The sequence below is a fragment of the Misgurnus anguillicaudatus genome, chromosome 3 (genome assembly GCF_027580225.2).
Source record: "Misgurnus anguillicaudatus chromosome 3, ASM2758022v2, whole genome shotgun sequence".
NCBI lineage: Eukaryota > Metazoa > Chordata > Actinopteri > Cypriniformes > Cobitidae > Misgurnus > Misgurnus anguillicaudatus.
The window spans coordinates 28,461,031-28,484,018 of record NC_073339.2 but is presented as its reverse complement, the minus strand read 5'-3'; the positions used below and the strand labels follow the sequence as shown (position 1 = coordinate 28,484,018).

Below are 22,988 nucleotides of genomic sequence, written 5' to 3'. Positions count from 1 at the left end.
CAGATAAACAGGCACGGGTCAAAACAGGAACAGATACAGGTAACAGGATACAGATATACAGATACAGATTAACAGAATTCAGGTAACAGGCAGATACTAACAGGATGGGGCGATGTAATAATCAGCCAGGAACTGGTGTACAGGAAGTGACTTATATACAGACAGACAGGAAGTGTGAACTGTGACATGGCATGATGAATATCAAAATAAAAGTCAGAACAGAGCAGGGTATCAAAATAAAAGTCCAAAATACAAAAATACACAGAACACAAGTAAACACAGAACAAAACCATTACAACCTTTTGTGTTATTATTCATTGTGCCGTCCACCACGGTCCTGTGACATAAGATCAGAAATGTCTTGTCTGCAAGTGTTCATTTTTCACAAAATAGAGTAACGCGAGTAACCAACTCATTTAAATTTCACTAATTGTAACTGCGTTACTTGATTTAAAAAAAATACTTTGTTACATGCTCATTACCGCTAAAAGTAGTGGAATTACAGTAACGAAATTGCTTTGTGGCGCGTTGCTCCCATCGCTGTTTTTGGCACGGCATGTGTTGTCCCTTTCATTTATTTTAACACGAAATAACGCGTTAAATGGCATGACACACACAATGCGTTAAAAATTAAAACATAATTTTTTACAGTGTAGCTTTTAAAATCAAATTTGGTTTGCATCATCATCTATTCTCACCTCTAGCCTTTATCCCAATCCCTACCATACTCTATATGAAGCGACAAGTAGACAAAAAAATTAAAATAAAGAATTTTTCTACAGTTGCACTACGTTTTATGAAAAACCTAGATATCTTTAATATCTTCCAGGCAAGGATTCAAATGTGTTGATTAAGGAAAACATATTTATTATATTTTAAAGCTGCTTAGTATTCAGTAAGTATTCGACATGACAGTGTCAACACAGCATTCTGTAAGAGCACTTCTATAGCACTTATACGATCACTGCTCACATATGCCGCAACCCAATAAACAGGGGTAAACAATACAAAAATAGAGAAAAGTAACTGACGTCATTGTTGATTGTTAAGATAAAGAGGGAGAAAGAAAAGAGGATAAGACATTAATTTTTTGGAATAAGATGGAGAGACACAAGAACAGAGTGTACAGAAAAAAGAGGGTAAAAAATTGAGAGGAAGACTGTGGCGGCGGGGTGCTTTCTAAAGACTGTCAGGGGACATTTTGTGGGAAGCTTCTCTCCCTGTGGCGGCCCGCAGGCCTTTTAAAGAGTGGCAGCGGGACGTCAGTCACTGGCGTCGGCACAGGAGAGCGAGTGAGTGCAGCATAGCGATGAGCCATGTGGGTGTATTGGTGCGAAGGCTAAGCGATCTAAACAGATTGCCTGTTCTCTGAAATGTTAAATTGAAATGCAAAACACTGACCCGCTTTCCTCTCTAAACAGATTCACCAGCATATGTGTGCGATGGTGGACATGCTCTTGGGGAGCACTAATATTTTAAGGTAATTAAACTAAACCTCCCTTTGTCTGTAAAACCCTGAGAGTGTCTAATGTCAGTTTTCTCACACTGGTTATTTTAGTCACCCATAGGGTGTACTATTGTAGAATTATCAAAATGCTCTAAAAGTTAAAACATTTTTATTAAAGCATTGTTCTTGTGTAAAGGAGAGCTATGGAGAAGATTTTCAGTAGATTACAAGCCAGATTTACTAAACTGGGCAAAATAGCGCCGATAGTTGTGGTAATATCTGCGGGTTAATTACTAAAAAGGCACAAATTAAATAACACAGGTGCAACAGGTGATTTCCATAATGACCAACGCAATCTACTAAGAGCAACGCAAATTAGTTCAGGGTTTCAAATAAGCAGAGAGGTGTGCTTGAGTTCAGCACCACGGACATCACAGCTAACGAAGTCATAGGACACTGAAAAGTGAAGGTTTACAATACGTTTTGAAACATCTGGTATTGTGTGACTTCTCCTAGTGACTACTCTTTTATTTCCTACAGCAAATAAAAAAATGGCTTGGCAAAGAATATTTTTTAATAATATGTTTCTCTGGCTTTCCAAATAAACTGTTACATGCTACAAAATCCTTTGCCTTGTACCACGTGCTCTCTGATGCCTCTTCTGTCAGCTACATTGTCAGCCATTTTAAGCACGAAATAATTTAAGATATGCTTTTTTCTGTGTTAAATAATGGTGCAAAAACCAGTAAAACACGCGCAAACATTAGTAAATCGTGCTGCATGAATCATTTAAAAACTCTGCTCCCATAAATTTGCGTCTTAAAGGGAAACTCCTACAAATAGATATTTAATAAGGTCAGTCGCAAAAATAACTAGAACTAGATTTATCTCGTTTTGCAACGAAACTCTTCATATGGATTCAAAACATTCAAAATATAAAGCAAATATTAACTTTACTAAATGTTTTTTTTATTATAAATGGTAAATGATGGTTAACTTTGTTATGTCAACTAGTAAAAACTAGGGCTGTCAAAAGATTAATCGCGATTAATCGCATCCAAAATAAAAGTTTGTGTTTACATAACATATGTGTGTGTACTGTGTCTAAATATATAAATACATCCACATTCAGGTATATATTTAAGAAATATTTGCATTTAAATACTGTATATACATTTATATAATTTATATTATATATGAATATAAATATTTTATATATAAATATAATACATTTTTCTTAAATATATACATAATTGTGTGTGTTTTTATATATAAATAATAATTATACACCGTACACACACATTGGTTATGTTAACACAAACTTTTATTTTGGATGCGATTAATCGCGATTAATCTTTTGACAGCCCTAGTAAAAACTTAAAATAATATGTTGAATTGACTTGCAAAACCAAGTTGCTTTATCTTCATGCTGCATTTTTTTACAAAGTAGACTATTTTTATAGTGCTTCTTTGTGCTTTACACCCACTGACCCATTGGTCATTGACCTATTGGTCATTGAGAGTTTCATTGAATGTAAACAGCATTGTGACTATTCCTTAAAACATTTATTTTCGCTTGAAACAAAAACATGTTTTGGTGGACCTATCCTTTGAATTTTAAATAAATCTTTAATATACCTTCAACCTTTCTTATTGTGGGTAGTAGTTGGGTACTGTAGCTCCTGCGTTGTAGTTTGTTTTTGTAGCAGTCAAAAATCTTGTTATCGCATAAACACAACATACCTTATTTATGAAACAAGAGCTGAACTAATTTCCCCAAATCATTCATAAATCAATTTGGTGTAAACTGTCCAGTTGTATGAACTACTATACTACACATGTGTAAAAGTGGTTTTCATAAATATTTTTCATAAATAAGGCCCAATGTCTTGTCCAAGGTAGCAATACCACGTTTGTCAGATATATGACCTAATCCAGGCAAGGTCATGGGTGGTTTAAACCCTGGTGCTTGATGCATTTCTAAATGTTGCAAAATGCTTTACGCAACAATCAATCACCTAGAACACCATGATTACTTTTTTTAGTTCCTCAGCTTATTGTCACAGAAAACAAACCACGCATCGCTTCCATCCACATAGACCACCACAAACCAACTTTATACTGACACCTTAGCACTCAGACAAACATGGGATTGAGCATACTCTCATCAACAGCTGCATGGTGTACATGTCATCCCCAATCCAAACCCAAATCTTATTGGCCCAGGCTAATAAGTGTAACCAAATAAGAGGACCAATTTATTGTTGCTTTGTCAAATTGATATTTCAAGTAAATATCAACCTTTAAATGTAATATGAATTTTGTAATTCCTGATGACTAGATTCATCTATATCTAATGCAACATAATTTAAACATATCTAACCTGAAAAATACACTGAAATCTATCAGTGTTCTTTATTTTTGTAGGTGATGTTTTTAAAATGCATCCTATATTGAACACAAACGCATGAAATGTTATTATATTATGTACCCTGTGGGCCTAATCATCACCGCCGGCCCCTTGCTTCTTTGCATCTTTTCAAACAGGTCACTGCAATGATGAGGAACCATTTAACTTTCCAGCCTCTGCTGCCATCAATTATTTATAGTCACCTGTTAAAAATTTAGAGTGCCACACATTAGCGTTCCCAGCACCTGCACTTTCACACACTGACCATCCTCCACTGATCCACCACCCGTCCCCATCCTAGAAAACAGCCACCTTTGGCCACAGTACTGAGGATGTTAAATCAAGCCAGGTCAGAGGAGACGACAGGCATCACAAGTAAGGGCACAGACCAGACATGTCTGATTATGTGTCAGTCCTAATTGGTAGCAGTAAAACCAATAAATTAGGTGACAACATAGCAGCACATTGTGCAGAGCCATGGGATCGGGAGAGCAAAAGCTGATTGAAAATACACCTGACAGAAAGAGCAGTGAATCAAAGAATCAATTTTAACTAGATTTTTTTTGTTATATAAGAGGTCATCGTACTTAAACGAACATCCTGCAAGTTTCAGACCTGAAAATGTTCTTGTTACTTAAATATAAAAGTTTTTGGAACCAAGCCCAGAAAACAGTTGGTTCAGGAATGTCCCAATATGTGATGATGTAGAGATTTTAAACACCACCTTCAACGTTGAAATGGCAACGACTACTTTTGTAGCCCCGCCCACAGGTTCTTGTGTAACTAACATGTGGGGGCCAGGGGCGAAGCAACCCGTACACTGGTTACCAGTTAAATATCGCATATATTTTAAAATACTGCTAATCACCTATAAAGCAGTCACAAAATTCTGGTCATTTAATTATTCCTAGAATATCAAAAGTGTCTAAAGGTGGTAGATCCTTTTCCTACTTAGCCCCTAAGCTCTGGAATGATTTACCCAACAATGTTCAAAAAGTTGGCACAGTCGATCAATTTAAAGACATATCTCTTTAACAAAGCATTCATATAATTTGTCTAGTAAATATACTTATGCCGCAATAGTTAGCTTGTCTGGAACCGAGCAGATATTCAACCACATTATATTGAATGACACTTGCATTACATGCGAATGGCCCCTATGCTGATAGGATTTTGTTTCTTGATCCCAAGGACACTGAGATTAACAGACCTAGTTCTTGCTGCCAGGAAGGTCATCACACCACTGATCTACTGGCCTTCTTTCAACGTGATGCCCAGCCGATATCTGATTTATTTATATATTTTAATTCTCATAAAATTTTATTTTATAATATAGTACCTAATAGTATATCCTCTATAGGATCATATATGTCTGGCTCTCTCTCTTTTTTCTAGGACTTTTTTAAATAGGGTTTTATCCTAGGAGTTTTTTTTAACCCATAGGGAGTCAGCTGACATCTGCTTAACTTAAAACACTCTTCTATACGTTCCATTAATACTAAGCTTGCTAGTACGATTTAATCTTAGCCGCTTTACTCTGCTTCTTATCTTGTCCATCGATATTTCTGTGTTTTGTCCTGCTTTTTTAATGTAAAGCTGCTTTGAAACAATTAAACAATTGTGAAAAACGCTGTATAAATAAAATTGAATTGTTTTACTTATGTTCAATAAAATAGCGTGTGTACAATTGCTTAGTTTATCATCTATCATTTATGGTTCAGTATGAAATAATTTCACCTTACATTAAGTAAATACAACAATTTTTTGTAATTATTGAAATATACTAGATTTACACTGTTCAAATTTACTCAATATTTTTAAGAGTAAAAATGTTTCACCAAAAAATTGAGTAGATCATAGTAAACGTTTTTAGAGTGTACAGGGTGAATTCCAATTGGAAGTAACCATCCCTATCAGCGACTGTTTATGTGGCATCCCCTTTGCAAAGGGCTCTTCAAGGGTGCTTAAATGCAGTTTAGAAAATGTTAAACTGAATATCATTCCATTGTGAGCATATTTCCAAAATTTGAGTCTTCATCTGTTTTCATAGTTGAAATACTGAATGTGAATGAGCTATAAATTTAAAGTATTAATTTAGTGCAAAATAATGCCAAATCAATGAGATATTACCTTTTTTATTATTTTGAGTCATTTTTGACTTTCAGGCATTTCAGGTTCTTACAATCAGTGGTTGTAAATTTATTTGGATAAACTTAAATATTAACCAAATATTAAAACCTACCTTAAACAAGTATAAATATTTTTATGCACATTTTGGAAGTTTTATTTATATCTTGGGGTTTGCAACACAAAACTTTTCGTGCTCCCAATATACTTCACAGGTAAAAACTAAAAAAAGCTTTGCTTTGTACTTTATTTCCTCAAGCAATGATTGAATAATTTATACAGTATTTAAGCTGAGATTCCTCGCATAATTACTCTCCACTGGGGTGAAAGCTGTCAAAATACTACGAATCTCTTCTTCTTCTTCATTATTATTAAAATGTTTAAAAAAGTGTTTATTTAAAATATATTGTTTAAATTTTACTGTATTGTTAATGCTTTCTCTAAGGCAAACCTATTTAATGTTACAGTTTTTCTGAATTGCAAAACACATTTATAAAAACCAGCACTCATTTACTCAAAACATTAAACACAAATCCAAATTTTCCAACTAAATTCACAGAATCCCTGACTCTTCTAGTAAAATAAAACAATCTCTTCCAAGCCATTTTACCTGTACTCAAATTCAAACCAAGTTTTCAGATCATACACACATGAGTCAATAAAATAAACACTACAGAGCATCCATTAGACACTACTTTAAAAAAAAATAAGGACACACCACAACATCCAGGACATCTGGTTACAGAAAAATGCATGTTTATTGTATATAACAGCACACTTACAAATACTCTTAAAAAATCTCTATTTCTGTCATCACAAGTTTAGTTCAGTAATATAGTGAATACTTTACTGTAAGTACTGCAAGTCATTGTAAGTTTTCAATATTACTGTAAGAAGCACTTGTATTTTGTAAAAAGTCAGCAATCAAACTGCAAATTTTGCCAATTGCATCGTCTCTGGTGTTCTGTTCTTCCTCATACTTTTCATCTGCCTCTCACACAATAAAAAATACCATTAGATAAAAAGTGTGTACAATTTTGAGTTGTTGTGTTTGGTTGGTAACAGCTGTGTTGTAGTTGTGTTTAACGTTTGACTGCCTGTGTTTAGCATTTATAAGTGCATTGCCATGTAAAATGTGTGTTTAAGTGAGGAGTTTGTGTTTAGAGTTTTGCAAAAAGAATGCATGATTTGAAAAATGGGTTTAGGCCACTATGAATTTGGTTCAGAGATTGGGGTTTAGTGTTTTAGAAATTTAGAAAAACTGTAACAATGTCCATATTAACAATGGCAGTTTTTTGGTCGAACTATAGCAGCACTGAGCAAAAAATCAATTTTACTGTAAAGTTATGAGTTTACTGTAAGGGTCTACAGCACACGACACAGAAATGTACACAGAAGTGTTCATTGAAGTGTTTAATAAAACACTTTATTACAGTAAAAATCACTGGACTAAACTGAAACAAAGTTGACAAAACATTTGATGTTTTGCTTCACATGTCATGGATACATAGAAAGAAGAATAAAGGTTCTCTCATCTAAATTTCAACTGTATACTGTATTTAAGTACCATAGTTTAAAAACCCTGTCAATTACTGCAGTGTGTTCAGCTAACTTCAGGTACTGTACCTTCTTCTCCAAATGTTTGAATGATGCAACTGTATAACGGCTTACATTCAGCTAAACTCATTGGCCAACTTCACCTGATGGTCATCCCATGTACAAGAACATAAGAGTGTTGCTTGTATTTCATCAGAAAAAAAATTTATTTGGTCCCGTCCTCTTTTTCCCCCACATCTTTCAGCTCTTTAACCATACACCTTTTAGCTGTTTAACCATTGTTATGGTCTATTTTCCAAAGCAAATAATCACCAGTGGCACTTTATATATTACTTGAGATTCTGTTGGATCTGTCATTAAATTTGCTACATGGTGTTAACACATGCACAATTGTGTGTTGATTGTGTTCAGCTTGTGATTGCTTGAGTCAGTTTTCAAAAGGTAATTTTTGCAAAAGACATTAACTTGTCTGAAATCAAAAATGTGTTTATGTTTAGAGAACTAAATTATTGGTTTGGGAATTTTGGCTAACTGAATCAGTTATAGTGTGTTAACAATCGAGAAAAACTGTAACATAAAAATAGTACAAATAATGGTCCTGATTCTTTTCTTTTAACTGTGTGTTACCCTTACACAAGATAACTGTAGTTTTTTTTAAGTAATACTGCAGTTTTTGTTACATGTAGAAAAATGCAGGTTTTTTGGACATAAATAGCCTACAATATTTACCTCTTATGATTGGGCATTAGAGACTTTAGTAGGCTACTTGCTGGTGGAAAGCTTCCCATTTCTCTGATGAGTCAACGACAACCGGAAGTGAACTTCATCGAGTATTGCACAGCAATCTTGTCAAAGAACGAAAAAATAACGGTATTAACCGGTTACCATTATTTTAAATAAATAAATCTGTTCCGGAACATATCTTTTTTGAAAGTTTCTGGTTTCGTTTCTGTTCCTTTCAAAACATCAAAAGTTTCTGGGTCTCATTTTCGTTCCCTGAACCGGTTCAAAGCCTTGGTCACAACCCGCCAGCCGTGAGCCTCAAACTGGCATTACAAGCCAGACAATCTAATTACTAGGTTACAACCACTGATCTATAAGAATGACTGGATTGCGTATGACATCACAATTCTGAAGCCAGCGCACCATCATATTGGTATGCCCAAATATTCTATTAAATCAATGGAAGTTATCAGATTTTAATGATAAAACATCACTTTACTAGTCTCCCTTTTTATATCTGAAGTCTCCTTGTACATTATTACAACGCAAGCAGCCTAAACAAATAGTTACTTACTGAAAGTTGTATACATTCATCTTTATTACAGTATCAGATCAGCGGACAGATCGCAGCATATTTAGTATTAATGACAAACGTGCGCATTCTGAAATCGAAATAAATAATCATGCTTTGTACCGTATGTGCATGCAATAATTTGCTAGTTTTGTAATTATGTTATCTTTACAAGTTACCTAAACTTATTCAGAGAAATAACGCTGACCGTGTAGCTTAATGTTACAAAAATTTATTTATACCGGTGAAATTAACTGAATGCAGCAGACACATTCACCTCAACCTCAGATTTTTATAAATCCCTTACCCTCCCTGATTAAAACATAAACATTGCAAATAACACCAAAAGTAACAATTAATTTACGTACACAAATCCTAAAAATGTATCTTGTGTGACTAATACGCTGTAAACCGGGTGAGTTTTGGAGTTTTGCAAACAGTGTCTAACTACCTAAACTTGTTTAAGGTTTTTGAGTGAATGATTTGACAGATGGGTTCAGGCCACTGAAGAATGGGGTTCAAAGAATGGGGTTTAGTGTTTTAGCAATTCAGAAAAACAGTGTCATAGAAATAGAATAGTGTTTATAGTTGATTAAAAGATAACCCAATCATTTTTTGTCACTTATGATCAACATGCGTTTGTAAATAAAACTCAGCCCATGCTCAGACTACTTAAATAACCTAGAGCATTACTAGACCCACAGCAAGTTTGGGAAACATTAGGTAGGATAAGATGACTCTGCTAGACTAATCCATTCTCCTGTCTGGGAGAGACAGACAGAGAGAGAGAGAGAGAGAGAGAGAGAGAGAGAGAGAGAGAGAGAGAGAGAGAGAGAGAGAGAGAGAACAGTGACACGGGGTAATCCTCCAGGGCCTTGCATTAGCGCGCTAAATTAAAGGCGGTATTAGATTAAATTGGCTCTCCGATTTCAGGGGTGTAAGTAAAATTCTAATTTGCATCTTCCACCGCCGCTTAAGATATAATTAGTTCTGGGTGATTCCCAGGTGCACAACACTGACAGTCACATCCAGCTGCTTACTGGGAATTTATCATTTTGTTAGCAGCTAAAGGTGCAATCAGTTGGGTCTATGGGTGTTTGTGTGTGAGTCAGAGTGTTTGTGTGTTGTGCTTATGTCTTTGTCCAAGGCAAGCAAGCTTATAGTTGGAGATAAACTACAAACCTAAACGGAATGAGGATATTTGAATCTATGTGCAGATGGTTTTTATAAAGGCATGTGGCTGTTCTGTACTGGTCATCGCACATGTTGGTTTGATATATATATATATATATATATATATATATATATATATATATATATATATAATGAAGAAATTATGCTAATCAGTCTTACAGGAAACACAGATCATCTTATTTGTCTTCAAATGCAGACCACTGCATCAAATAGTCCACAATGAATACGACACACTGAAGATTTTGCATTATAAATTTGGTCAGGTTGCTCTACAATGGTTATCATAAACTTTCCACTGTTTACTACAGATTTAAAGATTTTAAAATAAATAGGACAGCAATGTTAGAGAATTCTAATCTTAAAACAGCTTTTAACCGTTTACAGCTATGAATATCCTTTAAACCTGTATTACGGTCCTACTAATAATTTGCAGTTCTTTAATAATAAAATCCATCTCTGTATCAATCAATATAGACCAAATAAAGAAATTCATTAAAACACAAACTCAACAAGTAGAATACTCTACAGTGAATAAAAGTTATCAGAGAGTGCTTATTTATTTATCCTATCATGAAAACATAAACAGACGCCTAGCTTGCTCCCATGCCTATTCTTCCAGCATCCCTCAACATCCCAGCTCCACCTGTATTTCTCTGCACTTCTGTCATAGATTAAATATAATATAACCGTTATTAATTAAGTAGTCTAGGGGGAAATTTAGAGATAATCCTTGAATCCCTGCATCACAGAGAGCATACAAAATATGTTTACCTTTAGCCCATTCAAAGAAGATAAGAAAATGTAAACTCGCATTACATTTAAAAAAAATATATGATACTGAGATTCCACTAACAATTTTGAAAATCATAAATAATAATATTTCCTAGTCTATGACCTTTTGAATCATATGTGTTACAGACCTCAAAACAAAGTCCATGGTCCCAAAAAAGACCATTTACTGAAAAATTATTTCAGAATTTATATGAATACAGTAAAGTTGTTTCTGTAGAACAATGCATACTATACTTAACTAAGCATACTATACTTAGCTGTTACAACACCACACACACATTAAATATAAGTGATACTATTACATATACTATATATAGTTGTAGTATAACTGTATGTCACAAAAATATGTCACTGCAAGTTGATGTCATCGTCAAAAATATTTTGGCATATCCAGACCATTTCCAAATATTCAGTCAAATGGGTGCCAGCAAAATTTAAAACTACTTTATTTTGGCATAATGATTATATAGTATGTTAAGGAATGTCTTCACACCTGGGTTTAGCACTGCCCACTTCTTCACCCAAAATTTAAATACCATGTCTAATCACTAAATTCTAGTGATTTAAGAAATATGTCCTCTGTTTTTCCACTCTTATGCTAAAATAAACACAAACTGTGTACACCAATACACAAAATGTTTATTTTCTAATGTATTTTTTCAGAGGCTAGCTGATTAAACATTTTACAACGTGCAAAAATTTGGAGGAATCACTCTATCTGAGCCCTTGAAAATAGAGCATTTCAAATATTTTTTTAGAAGTGCTTCATTGGTTTGATTCATATAAATGTTTTTGCTATTTCATAAGGACCTCTGAAAGGGAATCCAGAGCAAAACAGGAAGAGGAATTTTCATATTGCTCTGATTGCGGGGGAGATCGACTGGCCTCGTCAGGAGACGGTTTCTATAATTGGTTAAAATGACCAAGTGCAGAGAAGGATGGCTCTCTGCTGAAAACCATTTCCCAGCTCAGCTTGGAGCAGAGCCAAGCCCAGGGTTGTTCGGATGCGTTCCAGCCCCAGCCTGACTGGCAGCAATTAGGGGTGTCTGAGCCAAGCTCAGCTTGCGCTCCGCACAAACACCCCTAATTACTGCCAATTAGGCAAGGCGGGTAGGCAGATTTGAGAAGCCGGGGGGATGTTCAGGCATGGGTGGGCATGGAAACAATTTTCAAGGGCTTAGAAACGTGACTAGAAGGAAAGGTTAATGTTTTTGAGCGCACACGGCAAAGGAGGAGGGGAGGGGGAGTGTGGTGTCTGAGCCGTTGTCTCACCTCTAGTGATGAGCCAGGCTTCTTTTTCAGCTCCTCGCATTTCCGAAACTTGCAGATCTGGTGACCCGTCTTACGGTTCCGACAACTGCTGCACACTCCACAGTTGATTAGTCTCCTGCAGGGTGCACAGACCCCACACCTTTTCCTTTTCTTTTTCGCTGGGTTTCCGCTGGATGCAGAGGAATTATTCTGTGGGCAGTCTGCCAGATTGGCAATTTGAAACGCACTGTCTGTAACGGCTGCCGAGGCTGTGGGGGAGTGAAGGGCTGTCATGACGATGACCCCGGGAGGTAATGAGATGCCCCCTAAAGCCGGAATAGCGGAAAAAGTTCCAACGCGTTCCGGGAGATTCATTATCTCTGCCTCGGCAGCACCACATTTCAGCTTGTTCATGCATTCTCCTGCTAAAGGTCTGCAGTGTTCAGGGGATAAGCTAGAGAGGAAATTATTATTTGCCATTTGCAGCGTCTCTGGCGGCACGCCAGGTTTCCCCGGCCTTGGGGAGTCGTTTCTATGCATGCTGGTCCTATTAGGGTTTATTGACGCTGATTTCCTTCCCCAGAGCATGCCGTTATCACAGTTCCAAGGGGACACGCCAATTCTAGCGCTGGGAAAAATTGGTGTCGTTATGCGGGCAATCTTAGCAGTCTGTGGAAATGCCCCATTGGTTTTATAAAAGTTCGCAAAAGACCTGTACCTTTCCATTTCCGCATTGTAATCAAACAGCTGGCTTAATCCACCATCCTGAAGATTATCCTTTTGCAAGAGTGACACGTCTGTGCCTTGTCCGCTCTCGATGCAAAGTGAATTGTTAATATTAGACATGACTGTTGCTAACTTGCTAAGATCTCACGTAAAATATTGGAGAGTGGGTAGCTGCTTGTTGGCAAGGTGAAGCTGGTTAGACACAACACGTTACCATCCTGGTTTATTCCCTCCACTAAAACAAGAGAACAACAATTACAGAAAAAAGTGACAAGCATTCATAATTTTCATTGCAGTATTGCTCTAACAACAAAATGTATCACTGTTGTTTGAGAGTTGGGATGTTAATCTTAATTTTACTGTATGCATTATACTTTGACAAAATATGACACACTACTATTTCAATACATCAAGAAAAAAAATATTTTTTTACAATGATACCATTTAAATGTTTAAAAGCCATCTCTATGAAATATGGCCACCAATCTCATATTCTGAATAGAGATATTAGAGAAATGTTAAAATTCCAGACAAACATGAATGCAAATCTGCTTTATCTGTATGTAAAGTTAATGTAAACAGGACATTCTTCATAAAAGAAACCTCAAACTTGGTAACCTAATGTGCTTCACATCTAAATGAACAGATTGTATTGGGGTCAAAAATGTTATTTATTAGGACTAGAACTTAGATTTAATAGAAATAGCGCCTTAATGCAACAATTTTAGATTTTATAAACATGTATTTTTAGAGAATAACGTACAAATCTTGCCATTTCTATTTACCCAGTGACCCAAAGATGTTTTGACTTACTCCAACCAAGTCTGAAACCTTGACAACTGTAGTGTGTGGGGGGGAGATCCATTTCCGATCTCCCATTCTGACTGGATTTTGTTGCCACAGATAAAAGCCCATTAGACACTTCTTTCTCTGCTTGCATTACCATTCACTATACTCTCTCGCGCTGACTACCTAAGCACATCACATTGTAAAACCACAGCAATTCACAGATCTACCATATGAAGCGTTGAAGCCAATCACCACAGTAAAGACAAAAACAATAAGAACTTAAAATGTGTTAAGAAGACCCTGTTATTGTTTATCTGAGGATCTGATACCTCACACACACAAAGTCACTGATGTTCTTAATTAAGTTTTTTAAGGAGACACATGCTGCTTTAAAACTTTCCATTGAAAACAAACAGTAAAATAAAACAAAGACACATAAGGGTAACAAACATCAAAACCGCCGAGATGTCTTGTGTTAATTAACAATGCAATATTGATGGAAATTATTCGTTTATAATTAATCAGTATTGGTTCCTGTTATTGTTGTCCTGCTATTTAAATTGCCTATTTTACGCGGTAAACAAAGTTCATGACATACTATCATAAAATAGTTGATAGTACTTGGAGGAGACCGAAAGCGGTCGATAGTATTGCTGTGGTACCAGTTACAGCGGAGATATTAATATCAAATAGGACAATAAGACTTATGATACCTTCAAAAGCCCTCGAAATAAATAATAAAACGGCAGACATTCAAAAAGCATGCGCCGCTATCGCTTAGCGAGAAAAAATGAAAGCGCATCACCTACCAGACAATCCAGACACTGGAGCAGTACATTACTGCGTTGAATACACAATAAACTCGCATCGGGCGATCGCTACAGTAACACCATCTTTGCGGACGGATACACCATTCCTGATGAAAGAAAAAGTCAAAAGAAAGGTCTACGTTTGTAATGGCGTCCTGGCTGTGCCTGTTGTCTGTGAGGCAAAGACTGGAGGTGAGGTGTCTCCTGTCGCTGTGTGTGGCTGATTGGTGCTGAGGTGAGGAGGATGGGGATGTGGACACCAACTGATCATTGGCTGGAAATTACTATAGAAACACCAGGAGCTCTGGGGAGGGGAATGCTCATCAATCTCTACCGGGAAACAACGTGCTTTCCTTCGCTATCTGTTGGTAACACTTTATATTAATACGCATAGACAATAACGCATTCGTTTTTAATGATACTGTAATAGTAATAATACTAATAAAGTATGAGCAGTTGCTTAACATGCTATAAGTGCATAATCAGGGTCGCAAAACCCTTGTCATTTCAAAACAGGAACGATCCGAGTTCTCAGGAGACAACGCTCAAAAACGGTGTCAGAGCTATCAAAAATTATACTTTATAGGTAGGCAGACCAAAAATAGCATTTCATATGTATTAAATAATTTTTTTCTAATTCCAACTACTCCTCCAAATTAACATCAAAGTAACCTTTGCTCTAAAGAATGTTGTCCTTACAACCTAAACTTGGTCACTATTGAATGTATTTTCTGCCAGTTAAAATTTGTTAATCAGAGGATGAAAAAAGAAACCACATTAGCCATTTCATTAGTAAAAAGACACAAAGTAGTCTACAAGTTTTTTTCGCTGCAGAAAAAGTAAATGAACAAAGAGCTTATAGGTGTGCTGTTTTTGAAGAAAAAAAAAACAGTTAGTACATTGTTAGCCCTCTAATGCTTTGTATGGGCACAACAGAAATACAATAGTGTATATAACAACATTTTATGTGATCACCTGTAGAGATTTTGCTAACACTTTGCTGACTCTTATTTGTTCCAATAGTACCAGTCCAGTACTATTTGACTAGATACCTTGCTGAAAAATGAATGAACCTTGTTTACTAACTGCTGCTTCTCTACAGCAAAGTTGTGTGTAGATGATTTGCTTTGATTCTCAATGCAGTTTGTGGGAGTTGCAGCTCATTGTGGTTTGTTAAGTAACCGTGATTACTTTGTGATTATTATTAGGTATTCAGTCATTCATTGCACTGTTTATTTACAAATGATAAATGGTCAGAAGAAACCTGTAGTGGAGTGAGTTGAAATAATAGTTCAGGTTCAGTTAAAGCAGTGTCATGTTTGGGCCATTTTTGGTTATTTTATTTATTTATTTTGTCTTAATTTGGCCACAACTTTCTCTGTGTTTCAGCAAATGGAATGATTTTTGGTGACAAATCTTATATAAACACATATTTTAGGAAAATGCTTTGAAATTTTTCAAAAACTCAACAATATACCGTGGGCAAATTTACTACCCTTTCGTGTTGTTAGTGACCAAAAATTGCCACTAAATTAAAGGCAGGATAGGCAGGAATTATCTAAAAAAACTTTTTTTACAAATTTGTTTAAACTGACTTTATATATCAATACATAAGTAAAATGTAAGTACTCTGAAAAAGAGAGTATAAAAATCGAGTGTCTGTAGACCTCTCTGCACTGTTTTAAACACAGCTAACTTTTCCATTCACTCCACCCCCTCCCTTCTGGGTTTCTTCTTAAGCCACGCCCCCAAAACACATGAACGCGCGAATTACCTCAGACAAGCGGAGAGGAAGGAGCGCGGTGCATGTAATAACATCAAGTCACAATCACATGTAATAATACACCTAACTTTATCACTAGGAATATAAACAGATGGCTTTTATAAACGGATGGCTTTTAGTACTCACTCAGCCAGTGTTTTGCATGGAAGAGTTTCTGTGATGAAAGCATTTTTGACTTTGACGAGGACTACACTCTGCAGACAATACCTCTACCGCATCATCGACTCGAGGAAAAGCCACGCGATATTTACTCTCGTTTGATTGCTTCGTTTATTCCTTTTTTGCCTTCGCTGACTGGATATGCAGGTACTGTAAGATGTGAATGCAGTTTCTGTGAGTTGTGAATGCTATTTCTCTGCTGTACTATTGCTCTACCTATTGCCTTGTGCACGTTCAAATCAATCGGGTGTGCGCATGTCTGGGCAGATCCCATAGCAACGGGTGGAGCCATGGTCGCGAGAGAGAGTGATATTTGAGCAAGCTAATCATATGTTTCGTCCCGGATGGAAATAATGAACTGTGTTTAACACAGTCGTGAGAGGTCTACAGACACTCGAGTTTTATACTCTCTTTTTCAGAGTACTTACATTTTAATTATGCATTTGTATATAAAGACAGTTTAGACAAACTTGTAAAAAAGTTTTTTAGATAATTCCTGCCTACCCTGCCTTTAAACTGCTGTAAAAAATGTATCAGATTATTATTTTCAATTTTTTTTCATAAATATGTTAAACTGATCAAAACTACCAAATGTTTAGAAAAATTGCCAAGTTTATAAGTGTCACTGATTTGGAAAAAAACAAAACATTACCGATTTTCAATATAAAAAGTGATTGTCTGCTGGTTTCTGTGGCTTTGTGTCTGAAGGGACAGTTGCAGAAGACTAAATCTCTCTTACCAGTGCAGCATCAACTGGTGCGCGAGGGAGGTGCTCTCTCCTAATACTAAAACTAACCCTACACGCACGCACACGCACGCACGCACACGCACGCACACACACACACACACACACACACACACACACACACACACACACACACACACACACACACACACACAATATGCTGTTGCAGTCCATATAACTCAATGTACAAACCAGAAATTAAGCTCTGTTTTTTGCACAAGAATGCATGATTATATGGTGTCAGGGCTTTGCAATCAAAAAACATTGTTATAATGGAAGTCAATGGGACAAAAATTACCAGAAACCATAAATGAGAGAGAAAAAAATAAAATCTGATGCTGCTCAAAAACTCTGGCATGCCCAAAACTGTGAAAAATGTGGAACAAAAATCCAGTCCACAATCACTTTTTATATTGAAAATCAGTCATTTTATGTGTTTTTTCCCCCACAAATCAGTGACATCACTTATAAACTTGGCAATTAAGGAGTTAAATCATGAAAATTCATCTGATACATTTTTACAACCGTTTAAACAACACAAAAGGGTAGAGAATTGGAACAATGCACAAGGGTTCAAGTAGATTTTTGAAAACTATGTGCTGATGTATAGACGGTTTCAGCAGTAACAACATAAACAAGCGGCTGTCACGGTCCGCACGTAACTTCCGGTAAACTCCGCTAATAATAAATAACCACAAAGTACTTTAAACATAATTTATTTATATAACAAGCAAAAAAACAATGCATAGATTACCTAGGAAATAAAACATTTGTTATTTTCGACGAGGCATTTGTTCAAGAGATCAGTTTAGCAACTAGTCAGACCATTAAAAAAACGAAACCGGAAGTAAAGTTTGGATACAGACGTGTATCACGTGCATCCGATGAAACCGTCTATACATTGAAAATTCAAGTTCCAGTCAGACAATACCAATAAAGACACCTTTGTTTCATCCTGTATCCTGGGAAAAATTACAGATATTACCAAATTAAATTAATTATTAAAATTATTAAGTTTTGATATGACTTGGATAAAGACCTGTGTTGCATGCTTAGATTGATTAGGCCTATTTTTTCTCAATGTGTGTTGTACATTTAAGCTGGCCAAGGAAACAAGGAAAAAAATATATAACAGAGATATATATTATAGGTTTTTTCCTTGTTCATGATTATTGCACACGTGTGGTCTATGTTGTTCTTACATTCTTGCAAACATTTAGAAGAAATTTTAGTATGAACATTTTTGTTGATTCATGATTTGTTAATTAAAACGTACAAACACACATTTCACAAACAAATTTGTGCGTACACATGCTTAGTGAATGAGACCTAAGGGGTTCGAAGGGATTCACTGTAAAATATGGGTTGCCTTAATATTTGAATCAAAAGTTGAATCAAAATAAAAAGTAATTTCAATTTACATTAGATTAAACTGACCTTAAACATCAAGTTGAGTATAACTTAAAAAAAATAAGTTGAAATATAATTACCCTATTTTAATAAGTTAAAGTAAAATAAAAACCTAATATGTTGCCATGGGTTGCTGATTATATAATTTTTTACAGTGTATTCACAGGGCCCAGTAGAAACAGGAGTGTCAGAGACCTCTCAAAGACAAACAGCCTTGTCTAACAGGCCTTGTATATGTTATGGGACCTATATATTAAACATAAATAAAAATATAGCTGTAGACAGCGATACGGGGCCAAGCAACAATGGTCCTGCAACACGCAACGAAGCTGAAAGGACATGCAATTGAAGAATGCAATGTAGCAGATATGTATGGGAACTATCAGCACACAGGACTCAGATGAGAATGAACATAATGAAAAAATAAAAATTTTGAAGTATAATATTTATTTGCATGCTGAAAGAAGGACCGATTAGTCCAATGCTGACCTAGAAAACAATTGAACCACCAAAGCATCATACATGTTACACATGAGACTTAAACCAAAAGAGCACAAACTAAATAAAACCTGTAAAAATAATAAAGTAAAATACAAATAATGAATTGAAGCTTTTGACTCTTAAGTAAGAGACTTCAATTGCTGCCCTAGCCAGGATTTGAACCCATGATCTCCAGGTTTCACACCTGTCACTCATCTGGTTGAGCTACAGGGGAGACCACATACATACAGCTAGCTGCTTAAGCTAGATTGCTGTAGTGACAATGTGTATGTTCAAGTTTGGAGAGATTTTTCTTAAGAACAGAATATTTTTTTAAATCCCCTGTAGGTAATCAAACCTGTTCGAACATTTGACTCTACATGACACAAATTTGTCAACCATTTTAATTGCTGCCCTATGCTGGATTTGAACCCGCAAACTCTGGATTTCATGCCCATCACGCATTTGGTTGAGCTACTGGGAAGGCATAGATTACCCCATCAAATATTCTCCATAGAAGTTTAGTTGATTAAATGGTTTAAAAGTTATTCCTGTTGACAAATGTATTACTTTTGAACAAAGATAAATATCAAAATTCTGTTTGGTCATTTCTATGTGGCTCGGTCCAAAGATAATCTGAGCCAAATTGTGTAACAATTAAACAAACACTGCAAAAGTAGTAGCAAAAAAACTGAATACTGTACTTTTCAAAATGGCCGCTACTGCATTTTTGAACTGGTGATGATGCTTGGCCACCAAATTACAAGCCGTGCAGAACATGGAAAACAGACTGGTTGAGAATAATAGGTGAGAATAAAATCAAAACAAATATTAATAGAAAAACATAACACATGCATCAGATGGGATTCGAACCCTTAACCTCTGAGTTTTGATGCATGCGATTTAATAGACTGAGCTACACAGGCAGTGTAGCTAGCCAAGGTTTTCAGAGCTGCAAGCATTCAAATGGAGGAAGGAAGGTGCAGACATGACATTGCAGAGCAGAAATAACAAAATTACAATTTATATGAGAATCAGATAGTTTAAGTGAGAAGAGTTAAAGTTTAATTCAAGAAAAACATGTTTGTATAGGAATGCACAACATGTTACAATACAGTCATAATAATTTAATATGACGAAGAGACAATGTCACAGGGACAGTCAACTTTGGACAGGTATTTCTCGGGAATGGCAGAGAATATCAAAAATGTGTTTGGTCATTTCTGTGCGGATTGCTCCAAAGTTTATGTGAGCAGAGCCTGGCATAAAAAAGACTTAATTTGCAAAAGTAGTAGCGAAAAAACTACTGCACATATGCTATGAAATAAGATATGAACAGAATGTTGAAAACTGACAAATGAGATATCGTTGCAATCGACATAAACCAGTGAATAAAAATTCACAAAGAAAATGAATATCAGACAAAGTTTTCAGAAGTTATGGGCTGTTTTATATAGTTTATGAACCCTAGGTGGCGCTGTCTTCAGATTTCCCAGGTACCTTCAGGACATCATACCGATGCTTCCTACCGATTTTTGTGCCGATACATTATATAGAATAATAGTTATCCCAATTTAAAACCAAATTCAAAATAGTGGACAGGCGGTTTGGTCATTTCCGGCATAATATATATCGACAGATTGGTCATGAGCCAAAGAATCCATAGACACCAAGATCATAATTTTCTATCAAACATTTCAAAAGTTATGGGCAAAAATAGCCATTTTTCATATCTCATGACCCATAGGTGGCGGTGTCCTCAAATTTGGCATGGTACCCCAGTTCATGGTCCTTATGAAGGGTACCAAGTTTCATTTCAATTGATCAAAGAATGACCGAGATAATGACTCAGAACGAATTTTGGGTCGACATCGATAAAAGTACGCATTTATTACTTTTGAACAAAGATGAAAATCAAAATTCTGTTCGGTCATTTCTCTGCGGCTCGGTTCAAAGATTATCTGTGCCAAATTGCGTAACAATGCAATGAACGCTGCAAAAGTAGTAGCGAAAAAACAAAATACTGTACTTTTCAAAATGGCCGCTACTGTAATGGGTGGAGTCTTAATGTAAGGTGGTCATTGTAATGAGCGTGAGGAGAGGAATCAGATGAAGTAGGTAGAGTTTTTGTTGATCAAATGATTCTACAGTTATAACCATTTGAATATTGAATTTTTGAAGTGTTGGTGGCGCTATAGAGTTAATGCTAGAGACCCCATAGTTGGTCACATGACTATTTAGGACCACCACTACAAGTGTGTCAAATTTGTTTCATTTTCCTATGTACGGTTCATAGGGCTGCCATAGACTCCCATTGGGGAAGAAGAAATATAATAATAAATATAGCTGCAAGCAGCAACTCGGGGCCAAGCACCTTCAGCGTAATAATGAACACCCAAAGCAAGCACAGCAAGCACACAAAACACAGCAAGCTCACAAATCACAGCAAGCTCACAAAGCACAGCAAGCTCGCCAAGCACATAAAGCACAGCCAGCACACAAAGCATAGCAAGCACACAAAGCACAGTAAGCTCACAAAACACAGCAAGCACACAAAGCACATCAAGCACACAAAGCACACCAAGCACACAAAGCACAGCAAGCTTAAAAAGCACAACAAGCTCACAAACCACAGCAAGCTCACCAAGCACAGCAAGCACACCAAGCACAGCAAGCTGACAAAGCACAGCAAGCTCAGAATGCACAGCAAGCTCACCAAGCAAAGCAAGCACACAAAGCACAGCAAGCTCAGAAAGCACAGCAAGCTCACAAAGCACAGCAAGCACACAAAGCACATTAAGCTCACAAAGCACAGCAAGCACACAAAGCACAGCAAGCTCACAAAGCACAGCAAGCTCACAAAGCACAGCAAGGACACAAAGCACAGCAAGCACACAAATCACAGCAAGCTCAAAAAGCACAGCAAGCACACAAAGCACAGCAAGCACACAAAGCACAGCAAGCTCACAAAGCACAGCAAGCATACAAAGCACAGCAAGCTCACAAAGCACAGCAAGCTCACAAAGCACAGCAAGCTCACAAAGCATAGCAAGCACACAAAGCACAGTAAGCTCACAAAACACAGCAAGCACACAAAGCACATCAAGCACACAAAGCACAGCAAGCTCAAAAAGCACAACAAGCTCACAAACCACAGCAAGCTCACCAAGCACACCAAGCACAGCAAGCTGACAAAGCACAACAATCTCAAAATGCACAGCAAGCTCACCAAGCAAAGCAAGCACACAAAACACAGCAAGCTCAGAAAGCACAGCAAGCTCACAAAGCACAGCAAGCACACAAAGCACATTAAGCTCACAAAACACAGCAAGCACACAAAGCACAGCAAGCTCACAAAGCACAGCAAGCTCACAAAGCACAGCAAGGACACAAAGCACAGCAAACACACAAATCACAGCAAGCTCAAAAAGCACAGCAAGCACACAAAGCACAGCAAGCTCACAAAGCACAGCAAGCACACAAAGCACAGCAAGCTCACAAAGCACAGCAAACTCACAAAGCACAGCAAGCACACAAAGCACAGCAAGCTCACAAAGCACAGCAAGCACCATAAAGCGCATCAAACACGCAAGGCCCAGGAATCATAGAGCAGAACCACCACAATGCAGAGCAACAACAGCAAACATGGAAAAATATAACATATGTGAACTACAGACAGGTTGAGAAGAATTGATGAGGAAGAACAAAACATTAATAGAAAAACTTAATACATGACTCAGGTGGGATTTGAACCCAAGAACTCAGAATCTCAATGCATGTGATTAACTGGATGCGCCACTCAGTTGACACAGTTCATGGGGCAGCAGAAAAAGATTAGATATCTGCAAGGATTGACATATGTCAATCACCAAAGATGCAGAATTGACACAGCAGAAGTAGAAATAACAGAAATACAATGTACATGAGTTCAAGTGAAATTGAAGACAAGCAGATCATTATGTATAGTAATGCTATACAATGTAATATACAGTCATATTAATTTACTATGACAAAT

General features: G+C 36.5%; 1 protein-coding gene across 1 annotated transcript in view; it reads right to left on the bottom strand.

Annotated features, from left to right (window-relative positions):
• Positions 1–14,886, bottom strand: part of cxxc4 (CXXC finger 4) — a 37,620-nt gene extending 22,734 nt beyond the window's left edge. The window contains exons 1-2 of the mRNA XM_055205319.2: positions 14,397–14,886; positions 12,094–13,033 (exon numbers count right to left, since the gene is read on the bottom strand). Of these exons, the coding sequence (XP_055061294.1) occupies positions 12,094–12,918 (825 nt within the window). The 5' untranslated portion in view covers positions 12,919–13,033; positions 14,397–14,886. The remainder of the gene's footprint in view (positions 1–12,093; positions 13,034–14,396) is intronic.
• Between the last annotated feature and the right edge of the window lie 8,102 nt (positions 14,887–22,988).